General features: G+C 41.1%; 1 protein-coding gene across 1 annotated transcript in view; it reads left to right on the forward strand.

Moving 5' to 3' along the window:
- The first annotated feature begins 3,260 nt into the window (after positions 1 to 3,260).
- pde5ab (phosphodiesterase 5A, cGMP-specific, b) overlaps positions 3,261 to 25,301 on the forward strand; it is a 79,597-nt gene continuing 57,556 nt past the window's right edge. Inside the window, exons 1-7 of the mRNA XM_008287953.1 lie at positions 3,261 to 3,511; positions 7,656 to 8,178; positions 10,386 to 10,559; positions 20,060 to 20,149; positions 21,739 to 21,810; positions 22,147 to 22,236; positions 22,320 to 22,457. Coding sequence (XP_008286175.1) covers positions 3,414 to 3,511; positions 7,656 to 8,178; positions 10,386 to 10,559; positions 20,060 to 20,149; positions 21,739 to 21,810; positions 22,147 to 22,236; positions 22,320 to 22,457 — 1,185 coding nt within the window. The 5' untranslated portion in view covers positions 3,261 to 3,413. The remainder of the gene's footprint in view (positions 3,512 to 7,655; positions 8,179 to 10,385; positions 10,560 to 20,059; positions 20,150 to 21,738; positions 21,811 to 22,146; positions 22,237 to 22,319; positions 22,458 to 25,301) is intronic.

Consider the following 25,301-nt stretch of genomic DNA (forward strand, 5'->3'; position numbering starts at 1 on the left):
TTCTGAAGCTTTTGTTTTGGATGCAAAGACAAGGAGAACACTCGACACACTCTCGCCAGTATTCGCATCTCATTTGTCACGCAAGGATGCGAGCGTGGTTATGCAGATTTCTGAGGAGACAGGTGGTGAAGAGAGCTGCCTCTTTTTTATCGGTGGTACATGTCTTGATTTTGTACAGCTAAGTAATTTCCACACCTGATTTGTGCTGCACATGAACACATCTGATCTGGATCCATCTCCTTCAAATGTGTCCGTCCATGCATTGTTGTACTGCGCTCCAGTTTAGTATGCAGAGTTATTAAACGTGCTGGACTTGAGCATGGTATAGAGTAGCAAGTGTGAAAGTGCCCTTAGTCTTCTGCTACGTACTTGTTTTAAAGTTTAGATCTGTTGGGATTATTCTATAACAGAGACAACTTCAAAAATTCATTTGTAGAGGCTGACACTGAATACATAGAACCTTTAACCCCACAATTGAAACTTTAATATCCCTTTGTATCTGTTGTCATGACCAGAAAACACATTACAAGATTCCTTCAAACCAATCCTGCTGCCAAACCCGACCTGAGACTTGATATTGTTTTGAAAAACCTCTGATTTCTCCAAGAAGTGGCCTGTGCTGCACAAAATTTAAGCTCTAAAATGCCTGTCAGGATTGTAAACTACTTTTCCTCTACCTGCAGCGAACCCTGTTGGCAGGTTATTTGATTTGTGCAACAACAAAAAAAAAAACTCCAACCCAACCTGCTTTTCTTTTACTTCATTGTTCCAGAAATGTTCGACTTTGTTTCAATAGTTCGCTGAATGTTCCCAGATGGCGTCTACATAATCTTCCATCAAACCTGTGTAAACACTGTCGTGACACATTTTCTAATGTTTCCCTGAAATACCTTCACAGAAGATCATCTAAGGTTCCTGCGTTGCAATATTCTGTCAACAGAACAGCAGAGGTGATCTGGGAACTTTTCTATACCTTTGACCCGAAGAAATATTTCTTTAGGGAATGTATGGAAATGTTACTTTTTAACCCTTCCCAGCATGTTTTTCCCCACGCGTTGTTAATGGTTGTATGCGGTGAGGTATTTTCAAAGGAAAGAGGTGGTGAGAGAGATAAGACAGACCTACATCTAGAATTCCATATCTTGTATGCGCAGTTTAGAAAGTCAGCCGGCACACTGAGCTGTGCTACTTGGCTTGTGAAAAAGCTTTGTAGGATCACGTCTTCTGAATCTCTGATGTCTCTTTGTCAAGTCAAAGAAAATAACCCCTGATGATGCCAGAGCAATGTAAGATTAGGCTTTCTCTGAGATTACACTCAAAGAGACTCAGAAAGCTGAAGTTGTGAAATTTGAAAGGTGAATTTCCCAGGAAGGGTTGAACAAAGAAATCGTGTTGAGCTTTGGTGCGAGAAAAGTTGGAGCTTGCCCCAGAATAAAAAGCATAAAATCTTGGCTTCTGCTGTATTGATTTGACCATTCATCTTCCCAGTGCCTTCCTCTTTACTATATATTCCCTCTGCTGTTTTATTCGACAGTCTGAATTGTGAATTTGTAAAAAATATTATGAATTTAATGCATTCTGATGTCCTGTAATGAAGCAACAACAACAACTTTCTGCTACAATTCCTCAATGCACATTTTATTAACGCAGAAATGAAATCATGACAATGCTGAAGTGTCTGAAATCTCACTTTTCTGCTATGTAGAAAAAAAATGGCTGAATGAACAAGCCTTGTAGTTTCTCTGGTGACATCAACTGAGGAAACTTTACAGAGGTTCTTCTGCTTGACACAAAATACTTTACACACCTTTGTTTCACCTAAACATAAGCAGCAGTTCTTTCCAAGACAGTCAATCTCAGTTTACTGCCAGTATTAAGATGCAATCTATGGGCAGGAAGCCAACTAAAGAAAAACCAAAGTGTCGTAGTGATGCATTGGGTCACCACAAGCTGCCAGATCAGCTGCAGTGCACCCTGGCATTGATTCTCCAAGTCTCTGGAAATCTACAGGAGGGATCCATCCATCCATTATCTATACACCGCTTAATCCTCACTAGGGTCGCAGGGGGCTGGAGTCTATCCCACTTAGGGTGAAGGCAGGGGACACCCTGGACAGGTCACCAGTCCATCACAGGGCTAGACTTAGAGACAGACAACCAAGCACACTCACATTCACACCTACGGACAATTTAGAATCACCAATTAACCTGTTATTGGACTGTGTGGGAGGAAGCCAGAGAACCCACGTTGCACGGGGAGAACATGCAAACTCCACACAGAAAGATCCCGATGCCCCCACCAGATGCGAACCGGTGACCTTCTTGCTGCGAGGCAGTGCTGCCAACCACCTTACAGCTACTGGAGGGATGAATTATTCCAAAAGATATTCACCCATTTGCTCTTTTTAAAAAAAATATATATATATATATATATATATATATATTAGGGGTAGCAAGGAGTGCTGTCTAAAATGTTGGTCCAAAATCTCTAATACAGGGCTGGGCAATCCTGGTCCTGGAGGGCCACAATCCTTGCTTGTTTTAGATGTTTCCTTCTTCCAACACACCTGATTCACATGATCAGGATCGTTATCAGGCTTCTGCAGAGCTTGATGATGAGCTGATCATTTGAATCAGGTGTGTTGGAAGGGAACAAAACCCTTAATCCTATTGTTCAATGCCCCCAATTTAGTTTCAGCCTGAACACACAGTTTGAAAAAGTTAATTGTGGTTTAATTTTTACTGCGATATCTGTTGTATGTACATTGTGAAATCGATGAAGTTTTGAGAAGATATGCACTTTATCCATCAAGAATAAATCACATGAGAGGAGGCAAAAATAAATTTAGTCCAACTTTATGGGCAACAGTGTATTATTATTATTATTTATTATAAAAAAACAACACAATACCACCATTTGGTACTCAATTTAGACTAATTATTTCATTTTTTCCCCTTTATTATTATTATTATTATTATATATGGCTTTTAATAGTGCCTTGGGATACTCCAGAACATCTTGTACAGGAATAAAATATAGATATAAAAAAATGTGATGTCTCTTATCACGGGGCTGTAACAGAAGGGGGCTGCTGTCTCTCTCTCCCTCCCTCTCTCTCTCTCTCTTTCCTATAGTCGCTTCACCAACTAGGAAGCGCACAGCCAGCCACCACTTTATGATCCGTGCGCACCGACCGACCGACCGACCCGCGAGGAGCTCTCTGTTTGAGCCCCGCTCTTTCTTTCTCTCTCTCTCTCTCTCTTTCTCCTTCCCTCCCTCCCTCCCTCCCTTCTTTCTTTCTCTCCTTCCACACGTTATTCGGTTTCGTCTCGATGTAGACGATCAGCCCCGGAGCTCACAGTTTTGGTTTTGGGGGGTGGGGGGGGATACTCTGTTGTCGCGCCTTTTGCGCCATGGAGGACCGCTGTTCCCCGGAAAACCAGAGGATGGAAGCGTGGCTGGACGACCACTTGGAGTTCACCCACTCCTACTTTATCAGGAAGGCGTCAAGGTAATGATAGCAATTTTAAAAGAAGGAACAGAGTAGATGGCTCAGATTGTTGTTAAATGGAGTTTCTAATGGAATTCTCTGCAAATGAACTCTTTTGCGAGCGCAGCCAATCAGGATCCCTTTTGTTTGTATAGGCAGTTTAAAAAAAAAAATCATACAGGTAACACTTTACCTCAGACTGATCATATCTTGCATCCTCTCCAGTGGAGGTGAATGTGCAAACCCAGCTCAGGTGCTTTATTTTTTTAACCTGCAGAGCTTGTGCTGATCTCCTCTCACAGCTCAGCATTATTCCATTTCACCACCTCACTTCACAATCAGCAGCAGCAGCAGCAGCTCTGAGAGTTGCACAGGGCCCTTTAATCATTAACTTTTACTGCTGCCGGTGATTCAGGTTTAATTCTCAAGGCTTGAATGGGTCCTTGGTGATAATTATACAAGGCTTTCCGCGTGCTGGTGCTTGTCCCATAAACCAAAGTGTCTTGTTATAGATGTAGCTTGGAGGCAAATGAGAGATTTAATTTGATACGCAAACACACATCTTTTTGGAGCTATAGCAGCTATATAAGGCTTTTTATTTGGTGGTGTTGCAGCACTTCATCAGTACACTCAAGGTCTGTGTTTGTTTTAGTGACGAACCCCTTCAGATCCATTTACCCACTTAAAAACCACCATCACTGACTTTTTCTTTTCATCCAGCATCCCATCTTGAAATATTTTCCATAAAAAGCATTGTCAGAGGATGTGATTTTAAACAACCTCTCCTGCTGTTTTTGAACCACATTACGAAGGCAAAGAAAAAAAGTTGATTGGCTCGACGAAGGAGGTTTGCACACATCAGCCATTCTGCCGTTCTGGTTGAGAGGCATTTCTTAGAGAGGTATTGATTCAGCCACACCTCCCCTGGATACATTAGGGTCGGCCCTGTGGGGAGGCAGGGCGGCTCAACGGGAGATGGAGTAAGACGGACTCAACCTGACTGGATCTGACACTGACAACAGCCACGTTGTTGTCTCTCCCAAGTTTTATTTGCGTGGGCCTAAGATACCACTTTCTTTCTCTTTTTTTTAAACATCATCTTCAGGTTTTTGGCCTTCAGGTGAACAGAGCCTGTGACTGGAAAAAGAGAATGAGTCACATGACCTTCAGCGTGTTCGAAAACTCGAGTCGAAGCCGGAGCGCGTGCTTGAAATGTGTGTGGGTTGATTAGACAATGTGTTGGCTGATTAGAGAGATTCTCCATAATCACATCCAATTTAGTGTCCACACGCAAACATACACCCTGTCTGACACACACACACACACACGCTGGCATTTGATTTGTTCCAGCAAACATCCACATTAGACACATTGATGGGTTAGGGGCACCCAGACTAAATGAAAACAGTCCATCACATAGCCTTGGTATTACATAATGATAGTGATGTGGCCTGTTGCTAATATTATATTTTTGCTGCCTTTGACATGGTTGTTGTTGCAGTGTTTACTTAATGTAATTTCACGTTGTAAACTCAGCTTGTAAAAAGGGAACTCGTTCCTCAATATAACTTTTGTGAGAGTATATAGACATAAAATACTATATCCACAATGCCAGCTTTCACCTTTTTCCTCCGTTCTTAATTGTCATCAGTGCCAAGAGCTTTTGTTGCTTAATTTTCAAGGCTCAAAATTTGATCTTTAGCTTGTCGATAGTTCCCTTATTTTCAGATTTACACAGCTGTAAAAAAAAAAAAAAGTTAGAGAGGATATGAAGTTACATTTACATTCAACTCAAGCAAGCAAAACTCATAAGAAGGTAAAGATTGCTCTCAAAGTCAAGCTGTCTGTCAATTACTGTCCCAAAGCTAAACTTAAAGCACCACAGTGTAACTACTGAACCTATGAGTGACACATTTTTCTTCTTAGTAACAAGAATTCACATAAAAGCCTCACTGCAACACTCAAGGTTTTTTTTTCTGCTTCATCCTCACATTGGCCTGATCCTCAAATGGCAGCTTGTGGTGGTTAATGTGAGATAATATCAGAAAGCTTTACGTGAACACAATGCTGGATGGTGTTTTGTATGTAAGTACATTTTAGTGTGTCACAAAGATACCTTCACAAAAGTACAATAAGACCTCACCAGCCATCTTACCCATTCACTGGATAGCTTAGCATTACAATGGCCAAGTTTAGGAAAAGGCAAGCTTGGCTCATTGCACAATCTAAATCCTCAGCAAAACTTAAAATTGCAGCGTGTTGGGTTGCTGGTTGTGAAGGGAATATTTGACTACAGAAGTTGAGGAGAAACCTGCTGGAAATACAGAGTGGATATGACATCCTTTTCCCACAGTCTACGTTCAGGGAGTCAGACTAGTATACATGTATGTAGAAGTCTAATTGTGTAGTCTATAAGAGTAAGTCTATGAGAAAATGAACCATACTTCTTGCTTGATTTGGTACCTAAGGAAAGATTTCCCCCAACAGGTTAAGGTCTCCATCGTTAGTTGAAAGACTTTTTGAATACAACATGATGTATATTTTGTAAATGATGTTCCCATTTAAAGGAAAGTTTCTAGACGATAAAGAAGTGTATGTTTTAGGGCATAAGTCACTACTGAATGGATAAGTGTAGTGTTCTCATGTTCTCAGTCACATCACAACAGCAACAGTCAAATTCCAAACTCAACGCTTCAAAACGATTGTCCACAAACCATCTATGATGTCACCAGGAGATGTGTTTGCTGTTTCCTGCTTTGTTCTACTGGATGCTACTCAGCAAAATGTACATATTCTCACTTAAATCATCAGTTTCAGATCAAATGTGCGAGGGGGAACAGTTAGCACGAGTTAGCACAGAATGAAGAGCAGCATGAAGCGGCCAACACAGATTCTATAGCCTTAACTGAGTGCGAAAAAAAAACAATTTTAGTGTTCTAACTTGACATCCTCCATCATCGTAATATATTCGACCAACCTTTCTGCTTTTCTTTTCTACAGGCAAATTGTCCAGCTCTGGTCACTTTGCCGTATTTGGTGATGAAATTCAGTTGAGTTTTTGCCACATAACGTGGTGGAAAATCAGTGCGGTGCAAAGTTTGTGCTTGCCATGCAACACTGAATCAGCTCTTTTGGTGTGAAAGCTCTGTAATCCTTACCTCAGCAGAGCCTTTGTGAGGCCAAATGTCATGGAAAAAACTTTGGGCACAGAGAAGGTTTCTGAGTCATTTTATTGGACTGAAATGCAATAACATCTTCTGTATTTCTAAGTAATTCTATTATGACATCATGACTGATTGGAGCACGTTGACCAGCGTTTGCTCCAATCTGGTTAAACGCACATCATGGTAGAAATATGAATGTTGGATAATGAAGAAAAAAAATGTCATATTGACTTTGTAGTGATCTACCTAAATGAAGGAATTTGGTCATTGTCATCGTAACCGTTGCGAGAGACAAGGACATTTTTACAAAAGGAATTAGAACATTTGACATCCTATTCATCGTTAGGGAAAATATTTTTTACAACTAAGTCTTTAACTTCGTCATTCAAGTAGGCCATTTTTTTCTCGGAGTCGTCTTTTAAGTTGTAGCTGTAGTATGAATTAGCTTGGTAAGCTGTTTTTGACTGATGTCTGTTTATGTTTTGGCACAGGAACAGCAAGGAATTGGTGTTCTCTTAGGATTTCGGGGGTTATTTAGCAGCTCTAATTGTCGTCAACCTGACAACCAGTGTGGACTCTGTTTTAACTGTCAGGAATAAGAAGTCTACGTACACCAGTAGACCAGTTATGAACATTCTGACTATCATGTAAAAGTCAAGGTCTGGGATATTTTAGATGGAACAGATGAGTTTCCTGGTCAGTGTTTGGTGGAAATGGGCAGCTGTGAAGATCTGAGTGGGCCAACAAGGGCCAAATGGTTATGGGCAGACGGCTGGGTCTCTGAAATGGCAAGGCTCCTATTCAGCACTGGTCCAAGGAGGGACAAACCATGAACCAGCAACAGGGTCGGGGGATGTGCTGGTAGAAGTCTGATTCAAAGCAGCTCCAGCTCGCAAAGATCTGCCGCTAGTCTGGTACCACAGATCCAATCCTCAGAGCTCTTTTGGTGGCAGGATGCTTACTATGTCAAGGGACTGATACATTTTCCTTTGTTCCAACAGGGAGATGGTGAATGCCTGGTTCGCTGAGCGCGTCCATACCATCCAGCCATCTGCCTCCAAAGACAATCCTCCACAACAGCGTGGCCACCAGCTCTCCGTAGATCTCGTCCCTCCCTCTGCTTCCACCATCCTCCCACCCACCCTCAACCTCCTGGACAACCGCTGCCCCTCCCCAGCTTCGGTCTCCAGCCCGGCCCCCGGCACCCCGACTCGCAAAATCTCAGCGTCAGAGTTCGACCGCCCGCTCAGACCCATCGTGGTCAAAGACTCAGAGGGCTCTCTGACGTTTCTGAGCGACTCCGACCGTGAAACTGTCCCTCTCCGGGGCTCAGTGATGGGCGAGGGCGGTGTCAGTGGGGGAGGCGGTAACGGAGGTGGCGGTGGAAGCGGGGGTGACCGCTGCGCCAGACTGCTGGAGCTGGTGAAGGACGTGTCGAGTCATCTGGATGTGACAGCACTCTGCCACAAGATCTTCCTTCACATCAACGAGCTGATCGCCGCAGACCGCTACTCGCTATTTCTGGTAGGAATGGAAAGGCCTGTGGGTCGAGCTATCATTCCAACTGGAGGTTTGCAATCAGCCAAAAACCAGAGAAAAGGACGACTTCTTGACATGGGCACTCTTTTCTTGGTTGTCAAAGTATGCCTCTAGAAAATGACAGTCCCCAAAATGTAAGGCTTTTGTTTTGAAGAGCTATGAAACTATTACCTGTGTTAGATTATTCACAGGTGTTAGGTTTATGATAGAGAGCTAAAGGTGGATTGCAATTACATTACTCATAGTTTCTATTTTCCCCTGCTTCCAGTCATTATTTTGAGCTACCTCCTGGTTGTAGCGCCACACTTAACACAAGACATGAGGTCAGTCTGTGTCAAATCAGATAAAATTCAGAAAATAAGTTGCTGCACTGTTTCAGATTTTCTTCATAGTTTACTTATTTGTTTTTTGGGATGCCAGTCTAAGTTTTGTAATGCATTTTTGCAGAATTTTGAAAATCTGATATGTTTTAAGACCCAATAGTTTTTCTACTTTCAGTATCCAAAAAGTCTAGGAAGCCAGTTTAAAGGTTCAGTATCACCGGAAATAGAATTCCCAAAGCCATGAAATTTGGTTAGGACACAGACAAAATCAAATGATTGAATGGGCTTTGAAAATGAAAAAAATGCATCATTTTCAAACAAGGGTGATATTGTGACCTATATGTGGACCTAACCACATTTCCTTTACTAAAAGTACAATCTGTGGTCAACATTTCACCAACCTTTGAGGCCTCCAACATTGTTAGAATGTCAAGGCTCCAGGTTTTTGTTATTTTGTCATTCCAAAATGGTGATATGGACTTCGTAGACACACAGTAACTGGTGTGCATAGGGGTCTATATATTGTCATTATATGTGCAAAGTTAAAAGTTGCTTTCATGTTGACTTCATGTTGAAATTTAAACAACATATGGAAGCCTTATATATGTGATTGACGGCCCCGACGAGGATGGAGAGGAGCAGGATGTGAGGGGAAGGCTTATGCTTATCCCCAGTGAGTCATTTAAGTGGCGTCCATCTGATGAAAGCCATGACGCAGACATATAGATAGACACCAAACTGAGAAGGTGTTTACAGGTCATTTCATGCCGTGTTCGTGCAATTAGATTTTGTATTGTACTTGGTTTTGTTTCAGTGATCACCAGTTTTCTAACTTGTGTGTCAGTGATCACAGGTGGTTTCACTTTTGCTAATTAAGTTTGCACTTTGGGGTCGCTATTTTCAATAGTCTTTTAAAAAGCTTTTACTTTGTGGTTCATAATTCTCATTCTGTGTGTCAACTTGAGGATAATGCAGCTTTGAAGAGGTAATGCAATTTTGAAAAATTTGACCTTTAAGTGATGCTTCGCAGGGGTTTCCTCACTTCTGTATGTTGTACCTGCTAGCAAACAGCCTGTTAGCAAGAGCATGTTAGTGTGCAGAAGTTAGCATTTAGTTCAAAGTGTTCAATTTCAGCCTAACAGAGCGCTGAGCATAACTCTTGAGTGTTAGTCTTGTCATAAAAAGTGCTGCTAAACTACAGAACTAAATTCTACCAGGCTCTTTTTGCTTCGTATTAAAAGAAAGAGACCACAGGTGTGTCCTCTTTGTTGATTAAGTTTGTACTGTGGAGCCTCTGTTTTCAGTAGTCTTTCAAAACTTTTTTCTTAATTGTTCACAATTTCTCATGATGTGTGTCAACTTCATGTTACTAAAGTTTTTCCAGAGCTAACACAATTTTGAATAATTTGACCTTTAAGTGATATTTCACAGGAGTTTTCTCATTTCTGTTGTATATTGTAGCTGCTAGCTAGCAGCCTGTTAGCAAATACATTGTGAGTATATTAGCATGCAGAAATTAGCATTTAGCTTGAAGCGCTATTGTATTTGTTTTAGCCAGAGCTGCTGGCATACCTCTTGACTTCTAGTTTTGTTATAAAAAGTGCTGCTAGGATATAAAGTTAAATTTTACCAGCATCTTTTTAAATTTAAAGAAAGAGATGTTTAACAGAGTTTATCAAGTATAACATGCTGTAGCAGCTCTGTTTAAAATACAGGTTAGCATGCTAACGTTAGCATCGAGGTCAATGCACATTGCACCAGCAACTATTAAGGGCATACAATTTCTAAAATTAAATTTTTGTTCCAGTCATCAGTTTTCCAGCTTTATGTCAGCTGTGTGACACCATCATTGTGTGTGTGTGTCTCCAGGTGGGCGAGGACAGCTCCAACAGGAAGTTCCTGGTCAGCCGGCTGTTCGATGTGGCCGAAGGCTCCACGCTGGAGGAATCATCCAGCAGCAGCATCCGACTGGAGTGGAACAAAGGCATCGTGGGACACGTAGCCGCCACGGGACAACCGCTCAATATCAAGAACGCTTATGAGGTGAGGATTTCACGCTGCTATGGTTTACATATTACGAGGGTCAGCATGGATGCTGCTGAAGCCTGTAATGAGGTGGTTTGCAGTGTGTGTGTTGAAGCAGCTTTGGGTGTATTTGATGGTTCTTGCTGACAGAGCACAGGCTTGAGAGGAACCAAAGAAGGGCAAATAGGTCAAAGTGCTCCTCTGGAGGGTTCATCTTCGCCACACAGACACACATACAGACACACACATGCACACACGCACATTATTCTCTTTCATTTTGTAACTGCAGAGTCTCTGATGACATTTTAACCCCTGAGAGTATCAATGGAGTGACCTACTGAGCGATCAGGTTTCTCGTCCTTTTAAATCAATGACCAAAGCAATCTTAAAATGTGTCCCTAACTAAATTCACCAACACAGAAAAACAAGATTATAGAGGAGACATTACAGCGAATACTCTCAGGAAATGCTTTTTAAAATTTGTTTTCCAAGAGTGAGCTTGATACCAATTAATATTTCTGTATTCAGAATACGTTTAGCCCTCAGTAGCACCGCACAACGACTGGAAACACCAAGTCTGGCACTGTCCAAGGTTAAAAATATGCCTACCAGAACCTCTGAAACGCACTATGTTGTAAAAAAGCAGTGGAATAACACATTTTTATTCATTTTATGCATGTTGCAACAAACTACAGCTAGAAGCAGCGACTGTGCACAGCCTCCTGTGGTCTTGTCTGAGGGTGCAATGAATAATCAATGTAGCTGGCAAAAGAAGATGATTAAATTAGTGGCCAATAAATTTAATTGTCCATTAGTTGGGGATGTTATTGCATGTGTGACGACCTGACATGAGTCGCTAACACCTTCTCAACACTGGATAAGCCAAATGTAGTAACCAGGCCTATGCAACCAGGAGGATATTTGGTAGCTGTTGTACTGCTTGTTTAGAAAGCTCACCAGAGACATTGAACATTTGCGTCTCCACCGAACAGTAGCCGGCGAGCACCGTGTCCTCGATAAACCTACGGTCACGCTGCCAACAATCTATCGCTGGCCCGTGCTGGTCCCCTATCATAAAACACATCTGGCTGCAGCAGTGTACCAGCCATCAAACATTCATAAAGTTTTTACTGGCCATCTCTGTTTAAGTAAGAGGCATAACTGTGCAATTTGTAATCTGAATTTCTGATTATTTGTTGAATTAATTAATAGATTATGAGAACAGAACAGTGATTTGGTTCGGTGACACCGAGACCAAATCCTGTCATCACAACTGTATCTGACAACCGGCACTGCAGCCTCAGCACTGAAATAGCTTCAGTAACGTTCTCATTGTGCACATAAAAGAAACATGCAATCATTTTTAGACCTTTTCTTTTGTTTTGTTTAAACAGAGCAAGGCTAACTGTTTCCCCCCTGCTTCCAGGCTTTATGCTAAGCTAGGCTAACTGTGTCCAAATGTAACAGAGAGGCTAACGTTTAAGCAAAATAAAAAACTAATGCAAGTTTAAAAGAATGAAATTAGTTAAATGCTAGGTTTAATTAAGAAAAATAACAAAACCTAGAAGTAAACATTGTGTCTGCAAAATGATCGCATCAGTGTTTAAAGGTAATGCTATAAAATTAGCCTTAGCATGGCTCCTGTTATTAATCATAACAGACTCTATATCACTTTTATTAAAAGCAGCATATAGTTAGTGAAGCGAATACTGTTCAGCAGCTTATTAGGACAGCAGCTCACTTTGAAAATCCTGTTATGACATATTTAAAAAAAACTCAACAAATTGAATAAGTGGGTTCAACCTAAACATCTTCTCCTTGGTCTGTAGCTGCAGATTGAATTTCAGCTCAGACGGAGATACCGACCTTTGACTGCTCCGTCTGCTTCTCAGCTTTTACTGCGTCCCGTTGTTTCTCCTGTTAACTGTTTATAGACTGATGATAAGAGGGATCTGCGGAATGCATGTGGCCGTAGCTTTACTGTATGTTCATGTAAGTGTGTGAGCGTTTGTGCTGCTGACTGCATGCGGAGCAGGACCCTCTGAAAGAGTTACGAGTGTCTTCACAAAGAAGCAGATGTGTGCGTAACGTTTGCGTGTGGATGGAAGCGAGAGAGCATGTGGCTGTAATGAAACCCATCTGTTCTGAATGTCTTCATATCAGTCTGACTTCAGCGTGTGCAGCGTCAAAAATATCTTCCTTAACAACGGATTGCTGTGTAAATGTTACTTATGTTCACCAAAAAAAAAAAAAAGTCAGACACTTTAAAACCTTATAGATACATCGAGTTAAACCCGCATGATTTATACTTGTTGAAATTACACAGTTCCACTTTTTTCCTGCCGATGAAGGGTGTTCTTTTCATCCTTTTCTTGATCTTCTGTCTTGTGTCAAGTCGTTGGCAGCTGTTTCCACAAAGATTCTGAAAACATCGGAGTAGAAAGAAGTAGAATGACTTCACTGCTGCTGCTTCCTCCACTGCCTGCAGACATTTTGGAGGAAAGTGAACCAGTGATAATTTAACAAAACAGCGAGTAAATAAAGTATGTGGAAAAGATGTTGACAGTAACTTCTGCCAAGAGAAATATGCATCAAAGGGTCACTTCACCAAAATAACAAAAACAAACATATTTTCCTAGAAAGCCTTTTGGTGGTATTTAAGCTTGCTGTGCTGTTGTAGTTTGATATCTGAGTGTCTGAGTTTTGTACAAATTTAACCACCTTTCTTTAATTTTAAGCACTTCACTGATTTTTTTTGTTCTGAAAACATTCTGAGAAAATTCAGCACAACGTTCTAGTAATGTTTTCAGCAGAAAGTTTTATTTTACTTTGCAGTATGTTGTTTTTAAAGGCAATTTAATGTTAATGTTGCATTGAGTACATCCTACTTTTTTATCATGTAACATTGGAGGAACGTTTTATATAAGAAATTTCTGAACAGCAACATCCCCAAAACATCCTCAGAGTATTCCAGGCTAAATGTTTTGTTAATATGTCACGCTCCGGTAACGTTTTATCAAAACATTCTGTCATCTGAGGCTTTGAGAGCATCTTGAAAATGTTTTTTTTTAATGTTTGTTCTTCTTACGTTGTCATGTAACACAGTTTGACAGCATCCTCCAAACATTCTCTGAATGTTGAGACATTCTATGTCAGTTTGCTTTTAACGTTATTGGAACATTACTTGGTTGATTTAATATCTTTAGCAGATTCTTTGAACATTAGGATAGAATGTTTTTTGTTATTAGAACTTGTAGGTAATGTTAGCGAGTGTTGTGGGAACGTTCCCTGCTTGCTGGGCGGGTAATAATTTAAACATTGTGCAATGAAATGCACAAATAAATACGTTTACACACATAAATACTTTGATAGGTATGAAATAAAGAAAGTGAATTAAACCAGGAGACACAGGTTGAAGCTCTGCTCACATTAAATACATTTCTGTCTATAAAGTTATCTATAAAATCTCTACACTGATGCATTTGTTTGTTGTGGGAAAGGTTTTTTTCCCCACTATCACTGTTCTGCTGGACAGACAGATTCAGTCAGTTCAATCAGAACCTTGAGATCAAAAGTAACAGTTTAATGAGTGATCAGAGATTTGCCATATTGTCTGTGTGAGGGTATCTACACATCAAAAGTGACCCCGGAATGTATTAAAAGTCTTACATTTCATACACAAGCCAATATTGTTGTTTTTTGTCGGCAGTAATGTTGGTTATAAGATGTTTTGTGTGTGATTACAGGATGCCGGGGGATGTTTTGTATCTAGAAACTACACATAAGATTGTTGTACAGTGAGTTGTGCAGCAGGAGGCTGTTAGAGCCTTTTTGTTTCATTTAGCGCCTGCAGCAAACACTGTCACTACTGGTGCTGTGGTGTTGTAACAGAGCAGCATTGTGTTTGTTTCCACGGGTCCATAATAAATGCATTGATTGTCTGTGCTAGGAATTCGGGGAAATAGTGATAAAAACGTGGCATGATGTTTTGCTTTAGTGCATGTGGTTGACAGAGAAAAGCATTCATTTACATTCTATGTAGTACAAAATGAGTCCGAAAACTATCATGTTGTGTTTGAGGAAGATTGTCGAAACCATGTATGCTGGGACACATCTTAAATTGTGTGATGCTGTATGATGAGGAATGTCAGATGTGCATTAAATGCTTTGGAAAGTACGTTGAGCATTTAATGTCTGGGTACTAATGACTGTTCATATGGACGACAGTAATCTGGTTATTATACTGTGCATGATTTTGTCTGTAATCTGACCCGTTCAAATAAACCGATGTTGCTCAGATGCACCCGCAGTTTAAAGAACTGAGGTCATCTTCACGCGTCTGTGCTCTGCTGGTCACCGCTGCATGTTGGTCTATTCGGCGATGATCCGCCTGCACATGGTACGAAATTAGCTGTCATATCCGTCATGAAATGAATCCCGGCAATAATTGGAATTCTGTTCCTGCTGTTGACAGCTGCGCATATGTTACCCATGAGCTTCTCAGCAAGCAGATTAGAAGCCCAGTTACATGTATACACAGCACAGAAAATATCAGGAGAAATCTGCCCACGGAAATCAGATTTGACTAATCTCCTACCCTAGTTATGTTTCTCATTTATATGAGAGTTAAGAAGTCAGCTTTACAGACTGTAATCTGTTACTTACACCCCGAATATGAGATTTGGCCACTTCATTAAACATCATTTTATGCCAGTAAGGTGCCACGTGTGACAAAAAAAGATATAAAACCTCTGTTCCAAAGCAACAAAACAATGGCAAAGTTAAAGTTTCCGCTTCACCGTGTCCATGAAATGTCTTTCATCGCTGTCTGTATACTTCACAAAACACACAAAAGCAGCCTCAGCAGCTGGCATTATTCATTTTGTGGTGTGTGTGTGTGACAGAGATTTCCTGCTGTGTACCTTCCTCCTTTGAAAGCTCTGTCATCTGGTTGCCTGCCAACCACAAGATTATGATGATGATGATGATGATGTGACTGGGGGAGAGAGAGAGGGAGAGACGGGGTGAGAAAATGACAAATACAGAACAAGAGTGGCTGATGGGATAGTCCACCTGTGTCCAATTAGCTCGCTGTGTGTGTGTCTGTGTGTGCACCTTCTGTGTGATTGCACTTGAGGGTTTAAGTGTGATTTTGAGTGCATGTGTGTGTGTGTATGAATGTGTGTAATCAATGCGTGTATAAGTACGTGTAATGAAATAGAAAGTGTGTCCTTTTTGCTCGCAGGTGAGTGCGAGCTTTAGTTTGCGTGGGGGTGTGTTAGTCACCTTGTTGGTGCACACTTCTGGAAATCAATATCAGTGTGTGTCATGCTGAGCACTAACTGCTTCATTCAATGCACAGTGTTACTCTAGATTATCTGAGTGTAAGCTGCGCGCTGTATTTGTGAATGTGTTTGCGTACAGCCGAACCTGATACTGCTTCCAGGAAGTCCATCTGCGTCATCTGAGGGACTCCCCAGCCCTCTGATTGGATCTTTAACTTCCCATTAGTCTGGATTATATTGATTTCAGAAACACTGTAAGAAACAACCCCCCCTCTGCCTGTTTATTTTAGTACTGCCCTCCCTGGGTTGGACCAAATATATGTTTGGCAACAGCACTGGGCCAAACCAATCCACAGAGAAGCTCGGAGAGGGGGGGGAGTGATGACCTTATCAATGCCTTCACTGTGCTGCATCCAAAAGGCAATCTTGTGGGAATATAATACAGCACTTATCTATCATCCACTGGCTTCTGTTTTGATTTTAGTTGATCCGGCCACATATTTCTTGGATTTTGACAGATAGTTGTACAGTGTGAAGTGTGCAGGAGAAAGAAGCTTTCTTGCTCCAGAGTGTGGCTCTACTTGTGGTTGTGAGTTAGTTTTGCTGAAAGAGACAATGGTTTGTTGTGGGGTTGCACAATATGTCGTTTCTCTCACATCACCACAAGTGCAAAGTGAAGTTAGGCAAATAAACTCAGTGACATCTACAGCTGTTTTTTGCTGTTTCATACACAAAGAGGACTTGCATTGATCTCATTTTCATAATCTGCTCCAATCTTACGGGTTCTTGGATACAGATTTTTTTCTTTTACTTTATTAACAAGAAAATTATAAAGGATTCATATTTTCTATCCAAAAGGTCGAAGGTTACTTTAGACAGACATGCATGTGAACGTCAATCTGACTGGTTGACAGAGGCATATAACTGCAAGGTAGTGATTCCTTTTTTTCTTGCAAGTGTGATAGTCAGACTTACAAATTGACATACTGATATAAATGTCATTACACCATTCATTAGGCGATGTCAACACACATCATTCCCATGCATATAGGCAGGTAGAAAGCTCCTCCAACTTGTAGGACTCTCAGCAGGCCGTTATCGTGCCATTTTGTCCTCTACCACATCTGTAATGTTTTTGATATATTAACTGTTCAGGCAGAAGACAAGGGACCAGGTGGAACCTCTACCTCTTTGTGGAGACTTACAGAGGTGATATACTGACAATTTTGTGTTTGCAAGCACTGTTGGGATTTAGCTAGCAAGGGGCCACCATGACAAAGACTCCTGTGGTATTTAGTGACTTCAGATCAGAGCTCATGTATTCAAGACAAGCCAGAGGCTGCGAGAACAGTGTTCCTATAGCCGAGTAGCTAATGAAACCAAATCACTTTTCCAGTGAGTGTCACATATCTGCGATTAAAATGAGCTTCATCTGCATGTAGAGTACTGCCCACTAGGTTTCTTTCATTTTAATAATTAGTTGCTTATTGATGGCTGATGTTATTTCTGATTACTTTCTGCTAATCAATAACTGGAATGAATGATAACGAGCCTACTGACCTCACTAGAAGGTGGAGGAGGTTCCTATGGGCCCATATGTATGGTAATGATGATAACCAGACATTGATTGGGCTGATCACATCTAAATCAGTTAAATTTATTGCCCTCTAAACCAGTCTTCTTAACAGTGACCATCCAGTCGCTTAGCAACCATTACTTGGTCTGGTTGGTTTATCAAGCTTTGCATTTCTGTGCTTGTTGAAATGATTACATGGAGCTGAACCAAGCCTCAGGATTGTTGTGGTATTGCAACTTCTATTTTACTGACTATATTAGGGCCCGACCAATATGGATTTTTTGAGGCCGATGCCGATTCCGATGTTTGGCAAAGAAAAATTCCGACAACCTATTAATCGGCCGATTAATTTTAAAAATATATAATGAATAGAAAAGTGTCTTCTTTGGTCCCTTAATGCTTACAACAACTAAGATCTGAATCACACTCAGAACATTTTACTCTTTACACTTTGTCCTTTTAGTGTGTTGTGGTGTTTTGAAGTTTTGAAGTGTTTTTCACACGCTTTTGCCTTGGAGAATATTTGTCTTTTTACAAAATCAAAGTGTACAAAGCGACTGTGACACTTGACAGCATTTACTGTTTTATGAGAAATTAAGAATATATCGGTGATTAATCGGCAAAACTCCGGCCGATTATGAGCATTTTGTATCTTCTTTGGTCCCTTAATGCTCACAACAACAAAGGTTCAGAAGACGCAGACAAACAGCAGAACAAGGACAGCTGCCACCTCACCCTGAATAGGGAGACCACCCTCTGGGAGCCAAGCCGAGGGGGCCACCACCCTCAGGGCAGAGGATCGGGGTCGGGTGCTATGCCCACCAGGTGGTAGGCAATTGCAGGTGTCCTGGCTGCTCGACTGAGACGCTAATGAGCATGCTCTATGGACAGAACCTAGTTACAGAAGCGTGCAGAACATCTGGGTACCTCGTGGAGGACACTTGGCAAACATATGTGCAACTGAGCAGCTTTCTCGAATAATTGAAACGGCATCTTGAAATCCAGTACCCAGCTGTTCTTAATACATTCATAAGCTGAGCTAAGAGCAGCAGTCAGTCTGCATGTAAAAAATCAGCTGGACTGGGTTTTAAAGCAGCTCAGAAAGCAAACACTGAAGCTACCACTGCTATCATTGTGTACGTGCTGGGGAGTGATTGACAGGCCATTGCAGTATATAGTATGTAGTTACCATCAAGCCTGCAGTATGTACAGAAGTCCTGCACGAGCAATGGGAGCCGTTTTCTCACACGGTCCAGAACCTGTTGTGTGTCCAGTGTAACTGTGAAATCAGTGTAGCGTTCCTCTTTTAGTCATGATTTTATCCACACACAAACACAGTCCCCTTGAGTCTAGAGGATGATAGAAATGGACAGAAAGAAGCAGAGTGTTTAAAGGTCAGCCGGTGGGTGGGAGAGTTGCCAACAGGAGAATAGTCCTCTAAACAAAACAACTCTCCATCCGCTGGTCTTTAATATGCCTTCAGAAGCCACTTCTCCCTCTTAAACCGACAAATGTGTGTGCCTCCTTGTGACTGATATCAAATACTAACAGAACTATGTATCTGGGGCCTTTGTTTTGGAAGAAGAGTGGAGTTCTGTGTTGCATAATGAGCTTCTGCTTCTTTATGCAAATTGGACCCGCGGTTGTCGTGAGTGTAGGTGGTGGAACTGCTTGTTGAGCGTTTGAATGCAGATGAGGTCTGGTCCTGATGCCAGTACTTTGTTTTAAATGTTTGGTGTCTCTTAATTAACTGTGTCGTAAGCCTTGTGTATTGTTGCTTTGCACCTTAAGCTTTCCGTTCCTAATTGGACAGCATCTGTGGAGGTTACAATGGAAACAGCGGGTGCTGAAATGTACACCTCTCGAAGGCCAACAAAGTAACACAGAGCTGCAAATTTTCTTTTGATATATCAGAAGTGGTTTCCACAGTGAGAATATATGACACAATCATAAACTTCACATGTTCAGGATGACAGCTTTCATCTTGTTCACCACACTGTTTGTCATACAGATTTGACATCCCACATTCTTCCTCGCTCTTTCAACTTGTGGAGTCTGCGTGTCAACTATCGCTAGCTTTTAAATGAAGTGTATCTGAGAACACTTAAGATGGAGTTCTATCAGGCAGACTTGTAGATTAGTCATAAAGCGAACCGTGCACGTTTTCTTTTTCTATCAAGCAGCCAAAGAAGTTGTGGTATGGTGCGTTCATTTGCCTTACTTCACAATGTACCTCTTGAAGTGTGAGTATTGTTATAGTGTCAAAGCTGAAATTAAATAACGTGCATCATCATTTTTTGACGCAACACTCGGTTACCAGTGTCGGCAGGCTGCTACTTTGTTACTAAATACGTGCTGATGATTGCAACTTGCCGATAAAATCACAGTTTGATCCGTTCCTTGCACTGCTGCGGTTGTGTTTCTGGTTTTGAATGGAAAGTCAGCACCCTCCACACTCTCAGTGCACACTTGTTCAACATATGGACCAATCCCTTGTATGACACAGAAAATGAAAACTCATATGTAGTGCTTCAGCAGGAATGCGCTGACAATATCAGGGGTTAAAAAAAACATTCACTTGACTGGATATTATTATTCAAAGCTAATATCGGTACCAAAATGTTTGACCCTGCTGTGTTTGTCCTTTGCTTTCCCAGGACCCCAGGTTCAACGCAGAGGTGGACCTGATCACAGGTTACAAAACGCAGAGCATCCTTTGCCTGCCCATCAAGAACCACAGAGAAGAGGTGAGATGACGCACATACAGCATTCAGACCACATACTAGAAAGATTTCTAAGGCCTGATTGTACAGATGGTAACTAAAAAGCAGAGGGATTAATTCAATTCTAAATCTGGAAAAGGAGACATCTAGTTTGGAGGTAGCCACTAGGGCCAAAATAAAGTATCAGTGTGACATTTCATGAGCTTTATTTGTTTTTTTCTTTGTACCTTACCCAGAGTTAGATGAGATGATCAGTGTCACGCTGACATTCTTATCTGGCGTGGTGCTACATTGCAGTAGCTGTTGCAGGAATCTAAACTGAGACTCTTTTGAAGCAATCCTGAACAATCTGCTTAGCAAAGCTTGTTTGACGCCTTTGTTTCCTGCTTACGTGATTAACAGGTACTGTAGTCCTCAGAATGTGCTCAGTGTTCCTTATTTCCCCTGACTGCTGGCCAGCACTTACCTCGACCAGCTGAAGCCTTATAGAAGTTTGATGGCAGTGCAATTAGATTTTAATGTGCATACTTCTTTTAGAAGTTTTCATCTTATCTCACCAGCAGAGGACCAGCTATTCTTGTTTGGAGAAGCTAAAGATGATTCATGCATTACAAGATGGATTGTAAGACTTGCAAATTCCAGCCTTTAGCACGTAGTAAAGCTCGGATGATGAATTGATTAGTTGCCAACCATTAAATTGACTTTGATAGTTTGATAGATTAACTTTAAACTTTTTTTTTTTTTAAAAATTCTAATAATTCTCTAATACCAGCTTCTTAGATTTAAATGTTTTCTACTTTTTTAAAATACTTTTTTGCTATATATATGTTCAGTCATCTTGGGCTTCGAGAAACACAGATTTTTCACCATTTTCCGATCATTTATAGACCAAACAACTCATTGATCAATTGACAAAGTAATCAAAAGATCAATCAATGATGACGCTATTGCCTTTAAAACATAGCTTTTACCTCTCACTTCATTTGAAAGGAGCTGTGATTATGCAAACCAAGTAATCAGTTTCTAAAGATAATTTTATAACTGTCTTATTAAACAATGCTGTTGTGATAGTCTGTACTTGGTGATCATGCAGTTATGCTTCACATTTGCTCAGTGTGAACTACTACTACCTCTGTTAGGCTGCACTTTGACAAAGTTGTGCTCTTTAAAGTCAGTAGGATTCATCCTGCGGTGACCATGAATTTCTGGAACAAACTTCCTGACAGTCCAGTTGTTGTTGAGATATTTCAGTTTGGACTAATGTGGTGGAGGGACAGGTGAACAGAAATGCTTTTCCATCTTAAATCTTCACAAAAAGCTTGCATGCTTCAGGTGAAAAACTTAAAATGTGACAAACAGGAGAGACAAAAAAACAGACCAAAATGTCAGAATTGTTTGGAGCAATGAGGAAACCGAAACCTTCTGCACATTAGTACACGAAACAAACGAAAATGCCATCCTTGCAATTAGCTCTCCCAATATTTGCATAAAACTCGAGGATGGAAAAGACCATTAATTCACCTTTTCTTCAAAATTCAAAATGGAAAACCAGCTATTAGCACATGAACCACTCTGAATTATGGCTGCGACTGTGCTTAATTAACCTATCGCAGGTAGTTGGAGTGGCTCAGGCTATCAACAAGAAATGTGGGGAGGACGGTGCCTTCACTGAACAGGATGAAAAGGTTTGTAAAGTCTTCCGTCTCACTTAAAAGGATCTTAAATTTAGAACCGTTGATAAATAGCCATTGTCAAGATGTTAATTTGTACTAAGTGTTGGACAAACCGACTGACATCTATTAACAGGAGGAACACTGTGTCTCAGATATTCTGCAAAATGGAACTGTCTTCCTTTACCTCAATCCATCTTTCTCCACCTTTGTGTCCTTCCTCATGCCATCTGTCATCTGTCTGTGTTCACTTCCGTTCTCTTTTTGTTCTCTCCTTCACTGATGTATCTTTTTTTCCATGTAGCAGTCTTGTCCTTTTTTCACAGATTTCGCTCTGTTCCTCCCCAACAGGACTTCTCGGCTTATTTGGCCTTTTCGGGCATTGTGCTGCACAACGCACAGCTGTACGAGACGTCACAGCTGGAAAACAGGCGCAATCAGGTGGGCGTTAATGTGTGTTACAGGAGGTTTGTTCACGTACAGGCACAGCTCAGTGCATGATGTGTGTGTGTCTGTGTATGCAGGTGTTGTTGGACCTGGCCAGCTTGATCTTTGAGGAGCAGCAGTGCCTGGAGGTTTTACTGAGGAAGATCGCAGGAACCATCCTGTCCTTCATGCAGGCTCAGGCTTGTACCGTGTTCATCGCCGACGAAGACTCAATGGTCAGTGCAAACACGCGCACGGACACTTAATCCCGACAAGCTCACACTTGTAGTGACTCCATCTTCAGAATGTGCTTTTGTGATAGACTGTTTGAACCCAGCGCCACCAGACGGGATGATAAATTCGTTAGTGAGTTTATCTGGTTACACTTGCTGCCCTCAAACGCCCAACAAAGCAGTTGTATGATCCATTTCATTACAACACATGAAGTAGCTCAGGTCGATGCTAAATATAAGCCTGTTACATCCACGTATGTTCCCTAATGGGTGTAAATGATTACCGTCCCAACATCTTATTCGGGTTTTCTCATTTGTTTAGTTTGTGGGATAAATTTGCAAGTAACCGCTGACGATGCAAATGCTTGGTCACATGATCAGATGTGCGTCTTGTTGTTTGACTGATATGAATCACTTCAGTGTCAGTAGCTTGGCAGTAGAGATTTCAAATGGCAAGTGTGCTGATCAAACATCTTTATCCATATTAAACTGCTTAAACACCTGATTTAAACCGGTGCTATTTGCAATCAACATTTGCCTAATTCACACAAAGCTGGTGAGAAAGAAAGTGATGATTTGGCAAATTTTTAGACCTCATGCAAGCGCCTTATTTCAGTTCCAGGAGTGCAGCGACAGTTGCACAGCAGTAGGTCTTTGGCACAAGAAACTGTGTGAGCTTCTCCAAACTCACCTGTTATTTCATCTAAGAGTCGAAAAGAAGTGGCTGAAATAAACCGAAGGGAGCGGTGGTTAATAAATTCACTCTTTGCCAGTCCTATCACTGGTCTCATCACTCTGAAACATCTGAGGCAATCGCAGCGGCACACGGTGACGCTGAATGAATGGAGAGAGGCTTCTCGAGAATTTTTTATTATTGTCGAAATGGTGCAGAGCTGCACAACATGAATTCATCACACCTCACATCAGTGTCATCGTCACACACTTCTGGAATAAAACGCAAAATGTTACTTCGACTGAAAAGAGGAGAAGTTGGAAAGAAGGCAGAGATACACAGGATTGATGAGCTGCTGTGATTTGACATCTTCCACATAAATAACGTTGTCAGACAGACTCTGATCCAGGTGTAGAAATCGTTTTACGCCTTGATTTTGAGGTCCTGTTTTGGTATGATTTTGCTGCATCGAAAACAAGAAATACTGCATCTTTTTTCTTTTTTCAAAATTCAGCACTGGTGAACTGAGCAGGCTATTGGTGTGCCTTTAACATAAACAACCTTCAATACTGCTGGAACTGGCTGCTAATAGAAAAGAAAAATGTGCAAAAGTGAATCACCCCAATCATTCGGTTTGGCCTGAATTAGTAGCAGATTAAATGCAAACACACACCACACATGCAAAGAAGTTCAGCATGTGCAAAGGCAGCATTTGCTCAATACACATGCGCGCCGAACCGAAAGGCCCACACTGAAATGTATGTCGTTGCAAATGGAGTTACGGTATAGCAGCCTTGTGTCATCGCAGGTGTTTTAGTCAAGGTGGACACAGTAGATGGTAGCGCATAATTGTTTGAGCTCCGGTGCATAACTTCTCAAACCAGAGGCGGCAGATCAATCAACATGCCAATTTTAACGCAATCAGACTGCAAAGGTAGTGGGAGACTCGAAATGGACATGCATTGTGCTAAGTGAGATACATGCTAATGTGTTCATAATAAAAATGTTAACAGGGTGCTATTTAGCAGGTGTAATGTTTACGACCTTAGCGAGGTGTATCAGCATGTTAATATTTGCTCATTAGCAGTAAATACAAGGAGGGCTGAGGTCCATGATGAAGGGATGAACTAAACTATTAGACATATTCAATTTTCATTTGATGATGATAATGAGGATGACTAGAATAGTGCTGGATTTCTTTTTTTTTTTATTTGAGTACATGAATAGAATTATAAGTCACAATGATAAACATGATGAGTTTATTAACACTAAAGAGGAAAGTGGAAAACAATATCAGTGAAAATCAACGACAAAATAAAACCAGAATTAAACAGAGAAGTAGATGGAGCGACAAGAACATCTTTAATTCAAGGGAACCATTGAGAAGGGACTTTCAACATGAAGCAGACACCTACAACTGGTAGGGAATAGGAATGATAGTTTATGTAGCTTTAATAAAGTCTTGTGGATCCAGGACATTACTCAGTGCAACACTAAGTTTTGTCGGACACCCCTAGGCAGCAGAGTTTGATTATTAGTGACATAACTATTGATTTGGGGTATTTTGCTATCAGACTTTATGGGTGAAGTTTTTTTTCCCTCACCTGCATCTCTTCTCCTGGACTATTCTAAGGATCAGTCGCTCACATTATTATTAAATACTTCTTATAACAATTAAAATGAGCAGTAATAACCTATGAGATATACCAGTCTCACTGTAGCTGGTAGCTGAAGATTGGTAACGATGGTCTAGCTCAGTGGTTCTCCAACATCTTTACACCTGTTTGTAGCTGTGTGAATCTTCATAAACAGCATTAACTCCAAGGCACACAGTTTGAGAATCACTGCTCTAACTCACTGCACAAACTCTGGTATAAATTTGGAACATAGGCTGAGTGTTGAAAGCAAGTACGAGGACCCTACTTCCTTAAAAGCAGTGTTTTGTATCAGTTTTACTCTGAAATAACTTGAAAGGTGTGTAAGCGTCGATTTAAAATTTGTGACTCAATTGGCTGTAGTTATCAATGAAATACAGCAGATTGCATTCTGAGTTTTTCATCAGAAAGTATTGCACTGTACATGCTGCTTCACCTTTTTTGTTGTGAGGACACCAAAGCCCAAACGCCAGACTGTAAAGGTGCACAATGTGATGCACAGCCTTTATTTACTGTCAG

This window comes from Stegastes partitus, unplaced genomic scaffold (genome assembly GCF_000690725.1).
Source record: "Stegastes partitus isolate 25-593 unplaced genomic scaffold, Stegastes_partitus-1.0.2 Scaffold529, whole genome shotgun sequence".
NCBI classification, from domain to species: Eukaryota; Metazoa; Chordata; class Actinopteri; family Pomacentridae; genus Stegastes; species Stegastes partitus.